The sequence below is a fragment of the Panulirus ornatus genome, chromosome 73 (assembly GCF_036320965.1).
Source record: "Panulirus ornatus isolate Po-2019 chromosome 73, ASM3632096v1, whole genome shotgun sequence".
NCBI classification, from domain to species: Eukaryota; Metazoa; Arthropoda; class Malacostraca; order Decapoda; family Palinuridae; genus Panulirus; species Panulirus ornatus.
Window position 1 is genome coordinate 3285149 of NC_092296.1, and position 20248 is coordinate 3305396.

The 20248-nt window shown below is 37.7% G+C and overlaps 1 protein-coding gene across 4 annotated transcripts in view; it reads right to left on the minus strand.

The window, feature by feature from the left end:
* LOC139748316 (uncharacterized) overlaps positions 1-20248 on the minus strand; it is a 45964-nt gene extending 25716 nt beyond the window's left edge. The window contains exons 1-10 of one of the 4 annotated variants that reach the window (XM_071661340.1): positions 20164-20248; positions 18862-19029; positions 15880-16039; positions 13821-13990; positions 13473-13710; positions 10369-10545; positions 7205-7422; positions 4290-4447; positions 2362-2471; positions 773-888 (exon numbers count right to left, since the gene is read on the minus strand). In XM_071661340.1, the coding sequence (XP_071517441.1) occupies positions 773-888; positions 2362-2471; positions 4290-4447; positions 7205-7422; positions 10369-10545; positions 13473-13710; positions 13821-13990; positions 15880-16032 (1340 nt within the window). In that variant the 5' untranslated portion in view covers positions 16033-16039; positions 18862-19029; positions 20164-20248. Of the gene's footprint in view, positions 1-772; positions 889-2361; positions 2472-4289; positions 4448-7204; positions 7423-10368; positions 10546-13472; positions 13711-13820; positions 13991-15879; positions 16040-18861 lie in introns of all 4 variants that reach the window. The other 3 variants (XM_071661339.1, XM_071661338.1, XM_071661341.1) reach the window with 3 other exon arrangements.

Below are 20248 nucleotides of genomic sequence, written 5' to 3' on the forward strand. Positions count from 1 at the left end.
CAAATATTTGTTAGCTTGTTAGTAAACATCCATTCTGTATAAAAATTAAACAATAATAAAGTTCAAAACCTGTTATCTACAATACCATAACACTATTTTCAGAACGTTATTACATAGACTAAAACAGAATGCTTATCAAAACTGATAATTATTATTCATTTATAGAAATATACACACAAATGATACTGGTATGTGTAAAAGTATGAACAGGAAAAATCTATATATATATATATATATATATATATATATATATATATATATATATGTGTATATGTGTGGATTAGCCATTCTTCGTCTGTTTCCTGGCATTACCTCGCTGAAGCGGGAAACAGCGATTAAGCATAATAATCATAATAAAAAAATATTCATTTAATATATATATATATATTATCCCTGGGGATAGGGGAGAAAGAATACTTCCCACGTATTCCCTGCGTGTCGTAGAAGGCGACTAAAAGGGGAGGGAGCAGGTGGCTGGAAATCCTCCCCTCTCGTTTCTTTTTAATTTTCCAAAGGAAGGAACGGAGAGGGGAGCCAGGTGGGGATTTTCCCTCTGAGGCCCAGTCCTCTGTTCTTAACGCTACCTCGAAAACGCGGGAAATGGCGAATAGTATAAAAAAAAAATATATATATGTGTGTATATATATATATATATATATATATATATATATATATATATATATATATATATATATATATATTAAATTTAATATATACTGTTGTAACAAGTCCATAAAGAAGAACGTTCTGATACAGAATGGTGAAATCCTACGTGTAACTTAATGGCTCAGGGTTGAAGTAGAAATGTCGATCAAAGGCTCTCTGAACAAACTCGCACACCTGCTTACTACCATCATCCGTATAATTTTCACGCACCCGTCGAGAAACCTGAAAAGAAAAAGATTAAGTAAATCATTAAAGGAAGACAACAAAACATATACCTTCCTTAAGACATTTAGTAAAAGGCAAAACTTTCTCCATCAACATCAAGATATATATCCTCTTGGACATATACGTTCTTTAAATCAATAAAAAAGTGAACTAGGAGAACTATCTGGTCAACTGACTGATGCTCTACCATCCTTCCCAAGATCCCTTTCTAAGGAGCTGTCAGGTGAAGTGATACTGTATCCATCTTTGTGATGTTAGTGCAGGATAAGGAAGGAGCATGGGTTCTGTGTCTTCAGTGTGGAAGTTGAATCTTAGGCATAAGGGTCTTGTAATGAGATGGACTAATATTTGTACCGTCTGAAAGGTGGTTGGGATCCAGGATACAAACGTGGAAATGTAACATGAACACAAAAGTTAATAAAAAAGCAAAATGCCCTCAGAAAACTTACAAGTACCAAGGACAGAGGACAAATAAAAAGCTCATCCCTGCCTCACAACTCTGAACAATCAATACTCACAGATCTGCCAAACCCTGACAAACACAATGCCAATCAAATAAATAAAAACCCTTAACTGCTTCTAACAGCTTTCCTCCCACACCTTCCATTTAGCATCTCTATCAACCCCCTCTGTCTCTAGATTCATAAATGCCACATACAAGCCCTCCTGTTTCTCTAAGTATTCATAAATGCCACATACAAGCCCTCCTGTTTCTCTAAGTATGTTTCGCACACACTTTTCAAGACAAACATCTGGTCTACACATTCTCCACCACTCCTGAAGTCACACTGTTCCTTCCCAATCTGTGCAAGCCACCACCCTCTAAATCAATACTCTTCCATACAACTTATTAGGTACATCTAAACTGTAATTTGAACATTCACTTTTGTACCCCTTCACTACATACAGGAATTCCACCAATTCTCAGGTACTTCAACATGAGCCACACATAAACTGAAAATCCAAACTAACAAACCATAACACAAACACCCCATCTGATGAAATTCAACTGCAATCCAATCCACTCCAGCCACTTTGCTGCATTTCATGTTCCACAAGGATTTCACCAACTGTTCTCTTTTCACCCAACCTCTTACGATGACTCTGATTTCACTTCTTTCCTCACCCCAAGCATCCTACATCTGCCACCCTACCATCAGCCACACTTAGCAATCCTTCATAGAGCTCAATCTCTCTCCTCAACTAAGAATATGGATCCAGAAGCCCTCTCTGCATGTTTTCTGGCAATGCTAAAAGTGACAATCTAGATGACCACAGCATACACCTTCTTGTTGCAAAGCATCTTTGCCTTGATACTAGTCATTATTCTTTTGCTTTATTGACTTAGTGTTAACATTAACACTGACATAAAAATCCTATGATTTCTAAATAATTTGTTTCTTAGTTTTTCAATATTTGAGCAAAGTACTTCTAACACTGAAACATTTTAGTTCCTTTGTTACAACTTACCATTTTCATCAGAGACTCTAGTTCTGAATTATGAGCATTGTTCATAAAAACATGGCAGATAGCTTCCATCAACCATGATCCTCTGTTAGGGTGACGAAATGATACAAAACCTGCAATAGGTAAAAATAAAAGAAATTAGCTACATGCTAAATATAATTCTTCTTAGCTCTTATACTGTGAAAAGTCTAACAAAATGTGTGTGTACCTACCAATTTGTAATTACCTATTTGAATAGAATGGCGAGGGACTTTTACACTCAAGGAACCCCATTTCTTGAATATTCTCTATTATCATACAACTTTTTATATCTATGTATCCTGTCTGCATTAAGCATGTCTTATTCCTATAAAAATACATATACGAGATTGGAATGCAAGAGTGGGTGATGTGGCAATCAAGAGAATAATTGGGGGGCATGGGATACCTGATATAAATGAAAATGGGGAACAACTTGCAGAGAGCTGACAAAGAATTGGTAATCAGAAATACCTGTTACAGTTTAACCCTCTCGAAATGCAAGTGGCACCTTCCCTACATTAAAATGAAATTTACTATGTTTATGGAAAAATACACATTTTCATTTGCAAAACTATATGCACCAAAAACTATCAAAATCATTATCCTTTTCTTGTGAATAAGGATTCAATCATTTACAGTTTAGCAAAATCACTGTAGCTACTAGAGAAGCGAATCCTAAGTAAGATTGAAATGAGGGTGTGGCAGCAGACACTATGAATGGGGGTGGAAGCCCTAGACCTAAGAAGTCCCTAGAAAAGGCTTACAACCAAACACCAAGGTCACTAGTGGGTCACTGAGACCTCCAGGCAACACCAGTGGCTCATCTTTTGCTTGGGGTGCCTTATTCATTGAATGACCATGATAGCACCCTGGTAAGTAACAGTATACCGATGTCCAAAATACAGAAAGGGTAGGGTGCATGTTAGTGTATGTGGGTGATCGAGGTTGGGGATCAAGCGTATGTGCTAACTGACAAGCAAGCAAAGGAGAGGTTGCTTTAGGAAAGAGCTGAGAGAGGCAACAGGTGGGATTATTCTGATCACTTCTTGGATGTGATGTTGTTGGGGTGGTGAAAGTTTGTAATATCTAAGGAAAAGGGGAAATAATGTGAGAAAAAGAGGGGTGAAAGTGAGTGAGCTTGTACATAAACACCAACACAAACTGATTGTCACAGAGAGTAAATGAAATGACATAGAGAGGATTAAGAGAAATTCAGGAAAACAGAGCTTACATATGTGGGTGCAGAGTCAGGTATTTTTGGAAAGTTGGCATATTAGAAAGTGCAGTGAGTGGTAATATGAGGTGGTTAAATTGCCAGTGCAAGAGAAAAGAGAGGTATCTGGTCCTTATCTGATTGAGGGTACAAAAGTGAATGCTTGAAATAGAGGCATAAGTCTACTGAGTATAATCATTAGGTGTACAGGAGTGGTGATTAAGGGAGTGGAGGAGTAAACAAACATCTGACTGGGGAGGAACAGTGTGGCTTTAGGAGAGGTAGAGAATGTGAGTATACAAACATCTGACTGGGGAGGAACAATGTGGCTTTAGGAGAGGTAGAGAACGTGTGGACTACGTGTTTGCTTTAAAGTATTTGTGCAAGAAATACCTGGAGAAAGAAACAGATCTGTAAGTGGCATTTATGCATCTGGTGTTTGGATCTGGGCAGCAAATGTTGCAGAAATGTAGAGAAAGTTGCAAGTCTAGAAGCAGTGTTGTTTGAAGTTACGCAGGTCCCAGTCACTTGATGGCAGTCAAGGGTGCCCTACTAACCATTCAGTTCTTGACTGGTGCTGCTGTTCCAATTAAATGCCAGGGTGTACTTAAAAAAAAAATATGAAAAAATGAAACAATAATAATACTTATTAGGAAATATATAACTGGAAAACTATTTTTGGAAGTTTTCCTCTTACCTTCAACTGTAGAGTAAACGATGTACATGTCAGTGAAGGTTGGATCCCTATGCACAACTGCTTCACCAAAATGAGCTGAATCTGTCTGGACATTAAGACCACGAGAGTACACCACTCTTTGAGGTGTTGCTTCTACTCCAACATCGGGTCCTGAACCCCTGTTAATTCATTTTCCTTTTATACTTTTATGATTAACTAAAAAAAATCATAAAAGGTAGGAGGCAGCAATATATCAAAAGACAATTAAGACTTCACAAAAAAACTATACAAAATGTCTACACAATACTGAAAATCTTAACATCTTTGACACTTTATCAATGAGCCTAACTCTGTGCCATACATACTTTGTTTTGAATCTAAAACAGGGTGACAAATATGAAATCTCCCCTGAATAATTCATTCTACAAATGCATCAACATCTATAAAAACTCAAGACATCATGCATGTCCACATACTTAGATGCCTATGATTTAATACACAAAATAACTACTGATGATATCTGTATTGTAATAAGACTAGTAAAATCAGTGAAGCATTACAATGTCTCCCAAATGCCAGTACAAACAAGAATAGAAATAAAGTAAAAATAATATGGGTCAACTTAAAAGAGATGAACCAAATACTTAAAAGGCCAAAATTAGGCTTAAACAACCAGACCCATACAACTTATCAACATGTAGCTTTACTCCTAGGAAAAAAAGTCCTTTTATATTCACCTTACTCTTATATGGTTATCATTTTCTGAGCAACATCTTTTCAGATGTCTCCTAATATGATGGAATAGTATAATAACACATTTCAATCACACACATGGATGTCATAATTCAGCAGCCCTTGTCATTATTAAATCTCTATCTTTCTTTCTTTCAAACTATTTGCCATTTCCCGCGTTAGCGAGGTAGCGTTAAGAACAGAGGACTGGGCCTTTGAGGGAAATCCTCACCTGGCCCCCTTCTCTGTTCCTTCTTTTGGAAAATTAAAAAAAAAAATGATGAGAGGGGAGGATTTCCAGCCCTCCGCTCCCTCCCCTTTTAGTTGCCTTCTACGACACGCAGGAAACACGTGGGAAGTATTCTTTCTCCCCTATCCCTATCTGTATTTATGATGCCTGTTCCCTTCAGGAACTCCCTGAAGGAGGTGGCCACAGCAAAAGTCTCCATAAATGATGAACTCCAGTGTCACTTTTAGCCTTTAGTGCCTCACTCTTAAAAGGTCAGTGGCAGATGGCAACTCTAGTGTTTCCAGAGGCTCCTACCTAATGCTCCTACAACTGCTTCTAAGTAATGTTCCAACTTACCACTTTTACATAATGCTCCTTACTTCTAACGAATGATCCAACTTACTACTTTTACCTAATGCTCCTGCCTAATGTTCCTACCTATGACTTCTGTCTACTGCTGCCATTAAGAGTAAATCCCATACTAATAACCCAACCTCCATCTCCTAGCAATGATTCTTTCTTCTGAGCATAATCTTCTTGGAATTAAAGTATATATCTGCATCTCTCTTCTAATCCAAGGGCTAATCATTCTGAAGTCATTCAAGGATGAGACCTAGTATAACAAATTTGGAAAATCCTTTCAACTGTCATTTAGCTTTCATCTGTGCCGGAAATAATTTCATAAGCTATTTATAAGGCAATGTTCTCCTTTCTTCAAAGTGTGAAGACTTTTCTTCTCTTCTATTGATAAATCTAAGTGTCAATATCTCTCTCTCACTTTCCCGCTTAAGATACTAGGTGTTTCTCCAACAGAAAGAGCCACTCCTGGTTATCCTTCCACATTTAAGTCCACCTTGAATGGCTCCAACTTTTCCTCACCCCTTGATGCACCTCTTCCTAAGCCTAAGCTCATTCCTACATTTTTCCACACAGTTTTTCTTTGGACACAATCAAAGAATGGCCTTCAAATTGTATCTCTCCTCATGTAGTAGGAACATGCTTCAAAAACTGTACCAGTCCTTCTTTTCCTGCTTGGCTTTTGCCTAAGCAGTGACCTTTTTCCTTCATCATACAAAAATCTTCATGATTAAGAGGTGGTAACATCTTATCTTTTAACTATTCTATTTTGTGTGCAAACCTCAGCTGATGTGATATTATTAGTTACACTGCTATAACCTGCCATACATTTAACACCTTTTGTACAGCTAACTTTATCTAGAGAAGCATTGGTAATGTACTCACCCTGGATCACTGAATACCTCTTGAACAGTTCAATTACTTCCAACTTCTAACCAAAATATATTGCAAATCATCATTATGAGTTTAAGAATCACCTGACATTTGGTCAGGATCCTTGTTAGAAAGTATAGCTTGAAGAGATGGAATGATCCTGGTTTAGGTGAAGGCCCAGTTTAATATGCCACTTCAAAACAACACATCATAAGCAATGGTAACTAATGAATCCCTCACACCACAGAGGGGCTACCAAACTGGTGGGTACCCTGAATTTTATTGAATATTTTGCAGGAAATGCAATCTTCTTTGGACTATACTACAATGATCATTCACACTGCTTTTTTTTATGTCTCATGGTGGACCTAGAGAAAGTAGGAGTTTCTACTGCACATCTTCACAAGGTAAGTCGGGCAATAAAGGACTGAAGCACTTTTTAAAATTCACAAAGGTTGATCCTACAGATGATGTACTCTCAAAAGGATCATCTCTATCAATAGAGAAGAACAGGATAAATAATTTGTAGTCATGTTAATGATAACAAGTGAAGTGAGCTACGTGATGGCAGAAGAAAACTACAAGATCTGAAGAACATTACATGTGAATCTATTAAAGCATATCAAGAGAGAATACATAATTATTTCTTAGAATGTACTTATAAAAAACATGGTTTCTTAAAGCACATTCAAAAGCTACGAAGACCTATTCAACATTTAACGAATCTATCAACACTAAAACAAACCTGCAATACTGGAAGATGAAGATCTTGGGTTTTCCTTTTAAGGCTGGGCACTCTTTATTACTAAATCTCTCTACAACATCATTTACAGTAATGTAGAGATTGTCAGAAGTGTAAAAAGACTTTTCATCACGACCATGACTCATAATAATCACAATACAAGAGTCCACGCATTTCAATTCCTCATGTGACAGGAATTCTCGAAGTGCTTTTATTGTCTCCTGAAAAAAAAAAAAAAAAGCTGTCATAGAACATGAAGGTAAATGCAAGAGTCTTGGAAAGAGGGGCAAGTATGAAGTCTGTTGGGGATGAGAGAGCTTGGGAAGTGAGTCAGTTGTTGTTCGCTGATGATACAGCGCTGGTGGCGGATTCATGTGAGAAACTGCAGAAGCTGGTGACGGAGTTTGGTAAAGTGTGTGGAAGAAGAAAGTTAAGAGTAAATGTGAATAAGAGCAAGGTTATTAGGTACAGTAGGGTTGAGGGTCAAGTCAATTGGGAGGTGAGTTTGAATGGAGAAAAACTGGAGGAAGTGAAGTGTTTTAGATATCTGGGAGTGGATCTGTCAGCGGATGGAACCATGGAAGCGGAAGTGGATCATAGGGTGGGGGAGGGGGCAAAAATTTTGGGAGCCTTGAAAAATGTGTGGAAGTCGAGAACATTATCCCGGAAAGCAAAAATGGGTATGTTTGAAGGAATAGTGGTTCCAACAATGTTGTATGGTTGCGAGGCGTGGGCTATGGATAGAGTTGTGCGCAGGAGGATGGATGTGCTGGAAATGAGATGTTTGAGGACAATGTGTGGTGTGAGGTGGTTTGATCGAGTAAGTAACGTAAGGGTAAGAGAGATGTGTGGAAATAAAAAGAGCGTGGTTGAGAGAGCAGAAGAGGGTGTTTTGAAGTGGTTTGGGCACATGGAGAGAATGAGTGAGGAAAGATTGACCAAGAGGATATATGTGTCGGAGGTGGAGGGAACAAGGAGAAGAGGGAGACCAAATTGGAGGTGGAAAGATGGAGTGAAAAGGATTTTGTGTGATCGGGGCCTGAACATGCAGGAGGGTGAAAGGAGGGCAAGGAATAGAGTGAATTGGAGCGATGTGGTATACAGGGGTTGACGTGCTGTCAGTGGATTGAATCAAGGCATGTGAAGCGTCCGGGGTAAACCATGGAAAGCTGTGTAGGTATGTATATTTGCGTGTGTGGACGTATGTATGTACATGTGTATGGAGGGGGTTGGGCCATTTCTTTCGTCTGTTTCCTTGCGCTACCTCGCAAACGCGGGAGACAGCGACGAGGTATAAAAAAAAAAAAAAAAAAAAAAAAAAGAACATGAAAAAGCTTGCATTTGCACTATGAACTACAACTGTCTTTTTGTCTCCCAACATGCCGGTAGGAAACCTGGTAGCCTACCATGTAAGTTTTTCATAACAACTATTGTCACCTGGAACCTGAGAGCACATAGCTGCCATCTATCTTATCTATTTACATCTCCAATGCCTGCTCACACCTGGAACTCCCTCAAGGGCTGACCACAGCAATTGCTGACTGTGACACATGCTTGTTTAAAAAAATCTGCTGAGCTTATTCAAGCTAGCAGCATCCAAACTTTCTGGTGTCTCTTTACAGTCTCCTTTCTTATGTATGCCATATTGCTCCAATTTGCTCTAACCCATTCTCATCTCACTCATCCTATCCATATGTATTACTTTCCAAAACAAGGAACAGAGCAAGGAGCCAACTGAGGAATTTTCCCTCTAAGGCTCAGTCATCTGTTCTTGACACTACTTTGCTCACAGGGAAATAGCGAGCATGTAAGAAAGAAGAAAAAAAATATAATACACATCATCTTTTTATCATTACATGTAACTGCTGTTTCCCACATCAGTGAGGTATCGCCAAGAAACAGATGAAGAATGACCCACCCACTCATATACACATAAACGCCCATATGTGCACATATACATACATATACATACACAGACGTGGGCTATGGATAGAGTTGTGCACAGGAGGATGATGTGCTGGAAATGAGATGTTTGAGGACAATGTGTGGTGTGAGGTGGTTTGATCGAGTAAGTAACGTAAGGGTAAGAGAGATGTGTGGAAATAAAAAGAGCGTGGTTGAGAGAGCAGAAGAGGGTGTTTTGAAATGGTTTGGGCACATGGAGAGAATGAGTGAGGAAAGATTGACCAAGAGGATATATGTGTCGGAGGTGGAGGGAACGAGAAGTGGGAGACCAAATTGGAGGTGGAAAGATGGAGTGAAAAAGATTTTGTGTGATCGGGGCCTGAACATGCAGGAGGGTGAAAGGAGGGCAAGGAATAGAGTGAATTGGATCGATGTGGTATACCGGGGTTGACGTGCTGTCAGTGGATTGAATCAGGGCATGTGAAGCGTCTGGGGTAAACCATGGAAAGCTGTGTAGGTATGTATATTTGCGTGTGTGGACGTATGTATATACATGTGTATGGGGGTGGGTTGGGCCATTTCTTTCGTCTGTTTCCTTGCGCTACCTCGCAAACGCGGGAGACAGCGAGAGAAGAAAAGAAAAAAAAAAAAAATACACAGACATATACATATATGCATATGTACACATTCACACTTGCTTGCCTTCGTCCATTCCTGTCACTACCCCGCCCAACAGGAAACACCATCGCTACCCCCTGCTTCAGTGAGGTAGCTCCAGGAAAACAGACAAAAAGGACACATTCGTTCCCATTCATTCTCTAGCTGCAATGTGTAATGCATCAAAACCACAGCTCCCATTCCACATCCAGGCCCCACAGACCTTCCATGGTTTACCCCAGACGTTTCATGTGTCCTGGTTCAGTCCACTGACACTATTTTGACACAGGTTCATCTTGGTTACATCCACAAACATTCAGACATGCCAATCTGAGCCTTCGAGGAGGATGAGCATTCCCTGCTTGACCCCTTTTGTTTCCTCTTTCAATAATTGAAATACAAGAAGGGGAGAGTTTCCAGCCCACACTCTTACCCCCTTTAGTCGCCTTTTACAACACTCAGGAAATACATGGGAAGTATTCTTTCTCCCATCCCCAGGTTACCTTTTCATTCTTGTTTACTGTTTCCTGCATTAGTGAGGAAGCACCAAGAACTGACACACATATCTAGAAAATACTGAAAATTAGCTATCTGTACATACTTACATATTTGTTCAAGTTGATATGTTGTTTGGGTATCATGTAACCCATTTGTGATAATAAAACTGTAAGGTTCTTCACATCAATTTCCGAGCCCTCACGACTGGTATGCTCATTGTTAACGAAGTCTTTATAATTAGCCATGAAGACTAACCCTCGAGGCATGGTGTTATTCTTGTATACCTGCAGAAAAACTAACAACATTAAGATGTCTTCTTTTGTGTGGATTATCATAAAGACCTTGTTAAAGTTATAAATGGGAGAAAGTCTTAGAGTCATAGCTAAGTCAGTATGTTAACCATATCAAATTAATGATCTTATGATTGAATTCACAAACTCTGTCACCAGCTTCTGCAGTTTCTCACCCAAATCAGCCACCAGCGCTGTATCATCAGCGAACAACAACTGACTCATTTCCCAAGCTCTCTCATCCACAACAGACTGCATACTTACCCCTCTCTCCAAAACTCTTGCATTCACCTCCCTAACAACCCCATCCATAAACAAACTAAACAACCATGGAGACATCACACACCCCTGCCACAAACCAACATTCACTGAGAACCAATCACTTTTCTCTCTTCCTACACACACACATGCCTTACATCCTCGATAAAAACTTTCCACTGCTTCTAACAACTTGCCTCCCACACCATATATTCTTAATACCATCCACAGAGCATCTCTATCAACTCTTATCATATGCCTTCTCCAGATCCATAAATGTTACATACAAATCCATTTGCTTTTCTAAGTATTTCTCACATACATTCTTCAAAGCAAACACCTGATCCACACATCCTCTACCACTTTTGAAACCATCTAATCTATTGTGGCCAAATAGTGTATGAATTTTTGATACTTTTGTGTTTCAAGAAAACAAGTGGGGACTTGTGCTTTAGCTAATCTGACAATAACAAAAATGGACAGTCATCAAATATGAAATACATTGATGAGACTAGGAGGATTAACTATGACAAGATTTTGCCATGGTTGCAGGGCTAGTGCAATGCGTTACCCACTTTCCTTATGTGTAGAGTTGCTGTTTCTTATGACTGCTTCTCTTCTAATTGCTAGTTTTGGTTGTTATATTATGCTACATTTCTCAGCAGGTCCTTTCACATAATTGTCATTGCCAGGTTCATCTGTTACTGTCTTAAACCATCAGTCTAGTCTTCTGTTAGCTTCTATATCTCTATGTACTGCATCAAATAATCATTACAGCTTCCTCGCTGGGCAATCCTGCACCCTTAACTGATGTGTTTTTGGCATTTTTCCTTGCTGATTTACTTTAAGGTTTAAGGCATTGTTTTTTTACACCTTCTATTTGTTGCCATGCACCATTCTAAACTGTGGACTTTCAGTTCTTTTAATCTTCCATGGTAATTCATTTGGTCTAGATTGCTGACTTTACTTGCAAACTGTTCCTCTATCATCTCCATACAGTTTACTTCTATCAGTTTTACTACTTATATGTACATTAAAACATCTTGATCATTTTCAGTCTATTGTTGCAAATGTTCTCAATACCATTCTATTCATTATCTGGTTTGAAAGTACTACCTTATTAGTGTTCTTTTAATTCTAGTTTTTCATTAATAATAATTCACAAATCCTAAATGTTTCCCTCTATTTCTGTTTTTCCTGTAGGGCACCTCTAGATGATGGTACCAAAATAATGCAACTTACCCTATGACTTATTTGTTCAAATTTCTATTCATTAAATTCCACTTACTTCCCTCTTGCCCATACGTAAGCAATATCCAAATCTCTATGTAGTTTTCCTTGGTCTTCATTTTCCAATGCTTTACTTACTTGTGTTAACTACAAACCATATGATTACACTCTCTCTTACATCCTTATCTATGTCTCATATAAAGATTACAAAAAGTATTAAAGCAAGTGCTGTTCTTTGCACTACATCTGAGAGCACATCTAAGATGTTTCTTTGTCTGAGAAAAAGATGGAGCGAATGAGACTTTAAGTAAACAAGGCCTAACATTCATGCATGCATGGGATGGAGAGACTTGGAGTTGTGTGGTATAAAGAGGAGATATGATGCCAATTGGCAAAACCAGGGTATACGGAATGGTCAGGGGAAACTAGAGAATGGTCTTCGGGGATTAGCTGTGGATAAGAGCATCCAGTTTCAGGGAATTTATACGTCAGCTATAAAGGAAATGTGAGCAAATGAAAACACTTTTTGTATGTTCCTAGTGCTATCTCACAAAAGTAAGAAATGGTGAACATGTATAAAAAAGAAAATCATAGCTATGAGTTAGTATCTCTGAATCTCCACAATTGCTTCTAAACAGAAAAGTTACTTAAATTACTAACCACAAGGTAGGCAGGCCTAAGCACTTAGTAAAGACATCATGCATGTGAAATAAAAACAGCAACAACTTAACTGATAATGTCTCAAAGGTAAGCCCTCAAATTCATGACTAATAAGGTCAACGAAATATGCACAGGACTTTCGTGGAAATCTGCACACAAACTCATACTAACATTCTCTTAGCATGCCATATACTTGTGTTAATGACGTATCTCTAAACATCCATTACACTTCATGGTAGTATTCAAGTGGATTTTTTATTCAACCCAGTCAAATTCAGCCTGAACACATGCTATCATCCAAGACCTACTGGTTTACTTCTTTGAATTCTGATATACATATAACTGGGACTTTTAAAGCAAAGTCATTATGCTTGGAACCAAACTCCACTAAAACACATGATTCAACAATAAACAAACCTTTTTGCCTAGTTAAACTTTAAGAATGTATGTTCATGAGAACTGCATCTCAAGCAAATAGGTGACTTATCAGAAATATTCAACATATCATGGAATAGTAAGAGAACAGCACTTATACACCAAAAGATACCTGCCACCCCTGGTCTCCAAATATATGTATTTTCTGATAATACAGTTTTTAAAAAAAGGAAAACATATCTCAGACTGTTTATAAAAGGTATGTACTTTTGGAGTTAGCACAAAAAGAGAGTAGGGACTGATGACATTAGTCATAAGCAAAAGGAAAAAATCCATGAATGAACACATATCTATACTCAAAAATTTCAAATTTGGAAGAATCTAGCCAGTATACTCACTTCTGCAGGTGGGCGAGAGCAACCACCAACCTCCATGTACGGTATTACTTTTATTTCTAATGGTTCATCTAGGTAATTCGTCTCAAGATTGTCATTCCTCGGGACTTTTGGTTCAGTGCTTGAATATGTCAAGGGAGGGCGGGGAAGTGAGGGAAGGGGGTCAATGTTAGGTTGATCTTGATCTATATTCTGGATGAATGGTGTGCGTTGTAGGTCATCCAGTTCATCACTCTCCCCACTGTAGTAAAGAAAGCATAATCAAGTTCCTGAGGATATAGCATTTTCTATGTCAAACCAAATGATAACAGAAATAAACACAAATGATTGAAATTTCAAGGTTGAACTTACCTGAGGCTACCTCTATGCTGCTCATATGATCTCCTATCAAGATATTTGACCACATGACCAAGGCCCAACCGCATCAGTACTTCCATAAACTTTTGAAATGTTCCTGCCCTACAGCCTTCTAGATGCGTCAGCAGGATTCTCATTTGGTTGGTTATGGTGGTTTCATGTTTCTGCAAATCAGAATTGTGAAAAGTTCACATTAAAATACATTAAAAGCATCCTCTTCAATACATGCACTATCCAATATTCACAACCAGTAAGCTCTCCCATGTTTGTATAAGTGTGTGCATAAGGTTATAGTCAAAGACAAATAAATCCTTACAGAGTTCAGGCCTTTAATAAAAAAAAGGGAGTAAAAGAAATGGAAAAGAAAGAACAGTCTTAAATCTAAAAAGCTGAATAAAAGTGCATGAAAGAAAAAAAAAATCTAAACCAACCTACTAAAATAAACCAATGACATTTTCTAAAATCACAACACTATATTACACATACAAAATAATGCTTAAGCAAGAAAATTCCCACAGTTCCATGACTGCAAATTATATCAAATTGTAATGAAACATCCTGAAGGGCTAATGGAAATATTCTCTCATATGATCTTTAGCTGAAATCCATAGTTATCAGACAACAGTCATTATATAATCTCAAAAAATGTCAGCAGTCACAATTCCATTTCACCCTGACATACATATCTTTTTTAAGGTACGTGAAACAGCACAGGCAACTGAATAACAGTCATAGCTATCACACACATATGCACACATAAGACAACATACATAAATACTAGAAGTTGTACAATATCAGGGAATGTTCAAGAGATGGGACCCCATGAGTGTAAATCTGCCTCCCCGTACAGCACAGTAAACAGTTCTTCAAGTACAGTACCTGAGAAACTAGAGGCCATACTCAGAAGCTGAGAAAGAGGATGGTTAAGAAGGATGTAAAGAAATTCTAGTTAAGTGTGAGGTGAATGAATAAGTGGAATGGTCTAAGCAAGGAGACTGTGTGTGATTGCTATTTGCGCATTACTGGGTGAAAGTTTTCCACTCATGTTGCCCCATCTCTAAACCCTTTATATATGTACTATGTTTTACTCTTATGTATGTAAACACACTCATGCACATATCCCAGCCTAAGCTGGGTCCCCATTTCACTGACCAGCCCATAGGGGAGGGAGAACAGTTGGGTGGACTGTGCACTGGCTGCCACAATCATATTCAAACTTCTCTCTCTCTCTTCTTTCCCACATCCAGGCCCCACAAAACTTTCCATGGTTTACCCCAGATGCTTCACATGCCCTGGTTCAATCCATTAACAGCACATCGACCCAGGTATACCACATAGTTCCAATTCACTCTATTCCTTGCATGCCTTTCATTCTCCTGTATGTTCAGGCCCCGGTTGCTCAAAATCTTTTTCACTCTATCCTTCCACCTCCAATATGGTCTCCCACTTCTCATTCCCTCCACCTCTGACACATATATCCTTTTTGTCAATCTTTCCTCATTCATTCTCTCCATGTGACCAAACCATTTCAATACACCCTCTTCTGCTCTCTCAACCACACTCTTTTTATTACCACTCATCTCTCTTACTATTTCATTACTTACTTGATCAAACCACCTCAAACTACATATTGTCCTCAAACATTCGTTTCTAACATATCCACCCTCCTCTGTACAACTCTATCTATTGCCCATGCCTTGCAACTGTATAACATTGTTGGAACTATTCCTTCAAACTTATCAATTTCTGCTCTCCTCAGGATCAATTTCTATGAAAGAGTTTTCGTGTTTTCAAGGACCTTTCTAAAGGTTCTTGCATTCCAAAGCTGTGCTACTTCCAGTAGCAGGGATAAGTAGGCTACTTTGGAGTGACAAGTTTCTAGACAAGATAGTACCCCCAGTGTAACAGCCTTGTCAAAGCTGGCTTGTCCTACATACATCCAATAACAAATCGTGATACACAAAACAGTTCACAGAACAGCCAATATGTTCATAATTCTATAACTAATCATCTTTATGTTTTCACGTGAGCATAAATTTTACTGCATACTAACCATGATAGCAAAGGCCCTATCTTCACTCAGTACACCACACTCTTTTAGTTCATAGATAACATCTGTTCTCCCTGAGGCTACCAACTCTCTAGCTATATATTCCCTGTTGCGAATGAGGATTCTTCTCTCTTCCTCATCCATGACAACTTCCATTTTGGCTCTGTAAAATAAAAATAAATTGCTTCATGTGTAGGAATATTTAACAAGTGTCTTTTCTTAAATGATATACTAAATAACTTACAAATTTACACAGCAGAAATACCATAACACTGCCACAATAGTTTTAACTGTAAAACTTCCTATGACAACTGTATACACTATTCTGAAGAATGGGGATGTAATTATGGCAAGCGCTCAAAATATTACTCCTGTAATAACTGTGAAGCTAATATGTACTAAGGATGGGAAGCCCTCCCCATCATGCCTTTGACAGCTACAATGATGGTGAGCATTACTTTTCATTGGAACTTTTCATAATACTGTTTCAACTGTATTGTACATTAAGGCAGAGTACTCAAAAAAAAAAAAAATAGTATTTGCATTCAATCTACATTGCTTACATTACAATATTTTAGTTTAATTTTTGCTTACATTATAACATTTAGCACCTGCAATCAATCTGCATTCTTTATATTTGTATAAAACATTGAAATATCAAGATAAAAATCAAGATAATTTTGTCCGCTGTGGGAAGTTATATAAGATATTTCACAAGTTCTGCTGATTTCTACAAATATTTCACATTGTGACATTTTCCTTGTCCCTTACCACTAATGCCTTGTTTGATTTTTAAAATAAAAACTACCAGTAATGCTCCAAACCTAAATATATACTCCTCAGTGTAATAACTGTAACAAATGATGAGAATGCACTTAAACCAGTTTTGTCCAATTCCATAAATACAATGGAACCCCTAAATTGGAACTTTATTGTTATCTCTCCCAAGTTAAGGTTTCACTAATATATATATATATATATATATATATATATATATATATATATATATATATATATATATATATATATATATAAAGTGCAATCAAGTCCATCTAATGTACCCTAAATAAATGACAAAATCTCACCCAGACACAAATATTTCCATCTGGGCAGCTTATCTGTTTTAGCTGGCACCTATGGGGGGCTTTAAGCAGTTACTGTGTAAACCAGTATTTGCAGTCAAAAGCCTGTGGGTCAAGTGAAGAGCAGTGAAACAGCCTCTATGGTGCTGTCTCCACAAAGGAAATGGTTGCAACTACAACCTCTCAAATTCACAAATCAAGTGCCATGATTCCTATGACATATGAAATACTAATGAGCAATTTCTCTAATAAAAAGTACTTTGTTTAGGGATAAACAATATCGGTGAAAGTCTAACAGCCTTGTCATGGTGTATAACAAAGGGTGAGTGGGAAAGATGAGCCACCTTTCAGAACTGCCAAACGAACACTGAGGTGTAACATCTCTTGTATTGGTACGATATAATGCACTCATGCTGGAAGTACTGCACCACCAGTCTGGGCATCCTCTGCAGGAGTGTCTTGATGTAAACTTAATACGAATTATTTGTTTTCTTCTTTTTTACTGAAAAATGTATCAGTTGCATTCAGAAAACAATGATAAGTAATTTTTAGGTGTGGGAAGAATGCTTAAAATGGCATATGGAAGTATACTGTACAGCTGCCACCTTAATGGCTGGAAGGAGGGGGGGTTTACTTGTCAATTTTACTCCACATCCCCATTAGCTTATCCCAAGGGATAGGGGAGAAAGAATACTTCCCACGTATTCCCTGCACATCGTGGAAGGTGACTAAAAGGGGAGGGAGCGGTGGGGCTGGAGATCCTCCCCTCCCATTCTTTACTTTCGCAAAAAAGGAACAGAGAAGGAGATCAAGTGAGGATATTCCCTCTAAGGCTCAATCCTCTGTCCTTAATGCTACCTCGCAAATGCGGGAAATGGCAGATATGTATAAAAAAAAAAAAAAAAAATTCCCAATTAGCTATGGGTAAGAAGTGCTTTTGCTCTGCAATGTTCATGTAATGTTTAGGCAATACAACACCAACTGTGGAGTTTATTTTCAGTGGTATACCAAAATGATTATCAAATATGGTGATACAAATATCTTGGTAAAACGTGGGGTTAATCAAAGTAAGAGAAGGTAGGTAATACACATATAAAAATATCAACAAAAGCTATGAAACCTCACCTAACCTGCCTATCACTAGATTTACCTTAATGTTCAACATTCTGTTTGAGATATACCACTCACTCCTGTGAATGGGCACTGCAAGTATTGACAAACGACACAGCAAGCAGTTATGTGACCCCTAGCCTCAGACAAATTTAATATTGGCAAATTTTCATTTCAGTTACCATATGTTTTTTTTTCTTTTTTTAACATTTTTGATATTTTATAATTGTACTGCCTGCTTTAACTTACCTCAATTTTCTCTGATATACAAAACCCTCACTACTATCATCTTATTCAAACCATTCAATATACTTCTCAAAATCATGCTCCAGAACCATTACTGTATTCTCTAAACACTATACTAGAAATGAAAATCCCACAAAATATCCAAAGGTAATTGATGCAGCAAAGTTAAACTAGCCATTAAACACAAACCCATTTCATGTAGTTACAATAAAGGCTATAAAAAGCCAAAACTATCAAACTCAACCTAACTATGATACACAGCAAAATGCCTATACGGTATTAGTTAAATACTATATTTGAGTGAAAGAACTTACAAACAGGTTTTATCCTTTCTGGTGTGGGAATGAAGTTGCGAAACTAACTAGCTTAATTTTCATACGCCAAACACGATTTGGCTAATACAGTTTCAACCAGTGAATAATACGCTCTAAGGGGCTAGATATTTTCCTATAACATCTGAAAATTACACTGCCTGACCGTCTAGCAGTACACCCGGGTCATCAAAACACCAGAATCTAAATTATATATCTAAATTTCTATTACTCACCTTTCATGCAGGTCAAATTATACGTATATCATTGGTAACTGACGGGAGTAATCATTTAAACAACCTTCCACCACTCAAATCTCGTCCTCTGTATCAGTTGTTTTGTTGTGGTTCACGTGCGGACGGCCTCCTCCTCCACCGTCATACACGACTGTACTAATTGTCGTACTTAACAAAGATATTTTCCTAAATAACTAACTTAAAACTTTTTTTTTGTAAATATGTCTCTTAAACTTGTGCGCGAGGATTTTTAACTTAATAAGCTTTCAGCAAACAATTGTCATGAAACCTTCCAACTTAATTAAGACATTTTTACATTACACAACTTAAATTTTGGTCCAAAACTTATGTCATTTTTTTTCTCGCTTACTTTGTCATAACTGCAATGTAAGTTCCCGTAAATTTCCTTCACTTTCAGTAGAAGCTGAACCTAATTAAACAAAAAATTTCTTATTTCTCATAGGTCAACGTTTCCGTAGAAAAGGTTTTCCCCACACATCCATTCCCTAACTGTAATGTGCAATGCACCAAAACCACAAAATAAGAATAACTAATGCATTCGAAGGTACAGAACTGGCTTCAAAATGAGTCGGAAGTTTTATCAAATCAGATAAGGATGTAAACGTTAAATATCACCTCTTCACTGTCGTAAAGAGGTGAGATATTGAAGAACCTCGACACATTTGTCTTGTTAATGCGTAAGTATGACAAAACCAGAACCTTGGGAAAGTGGATATGCTTGTAAAAGAATAATGGAATGTATTACGGTTTACTCGATATGATACGGTTGATGAAAGAAACTTATACGGAAACCTTTGAAGGTTAAAGTGATTAAACACTTGATAAAGAACGTTATGACCAAAAATATGAGATAGAATTTTCAGAGAAAAATAATGATATTCAGCACACAGTTGGCCTTCAGATGTGAACTGAAGCATGTTAATGAATTTAGTCTTCAACTACATTTACCGGTGATAAAAGTTACTAGTAATCAATATATCCATCTTCTGAGAAATTAACTTATATAGTGAGTGAACTTGCCATAATTACGATAACCAGTTTCTGGACCACATATATATAATCTTTCATACGACAGAATCAATTTCTTTCCATGATCATACTCATATTTTCTTATACAGGTCAAGGCAATTGAAGTTGTTATCGCTTCACTTCAGTATATCGAATTTTCCACTGTTTTCAGCGTTGACACGTGCAAGAAGAAATCTGTAGATAATCAGTCACATCTTATAAAATCTGAACGAACCACTATTCCGTCTTAATACATAAAGGTGTTAGGTTTACGATGATCACAAAATTATTATCTTCCTCAGCTGGAAGTTAATTTCTGTCCGTGGTGAGAACGTCACTGCCAAAGATGAACTAAAAA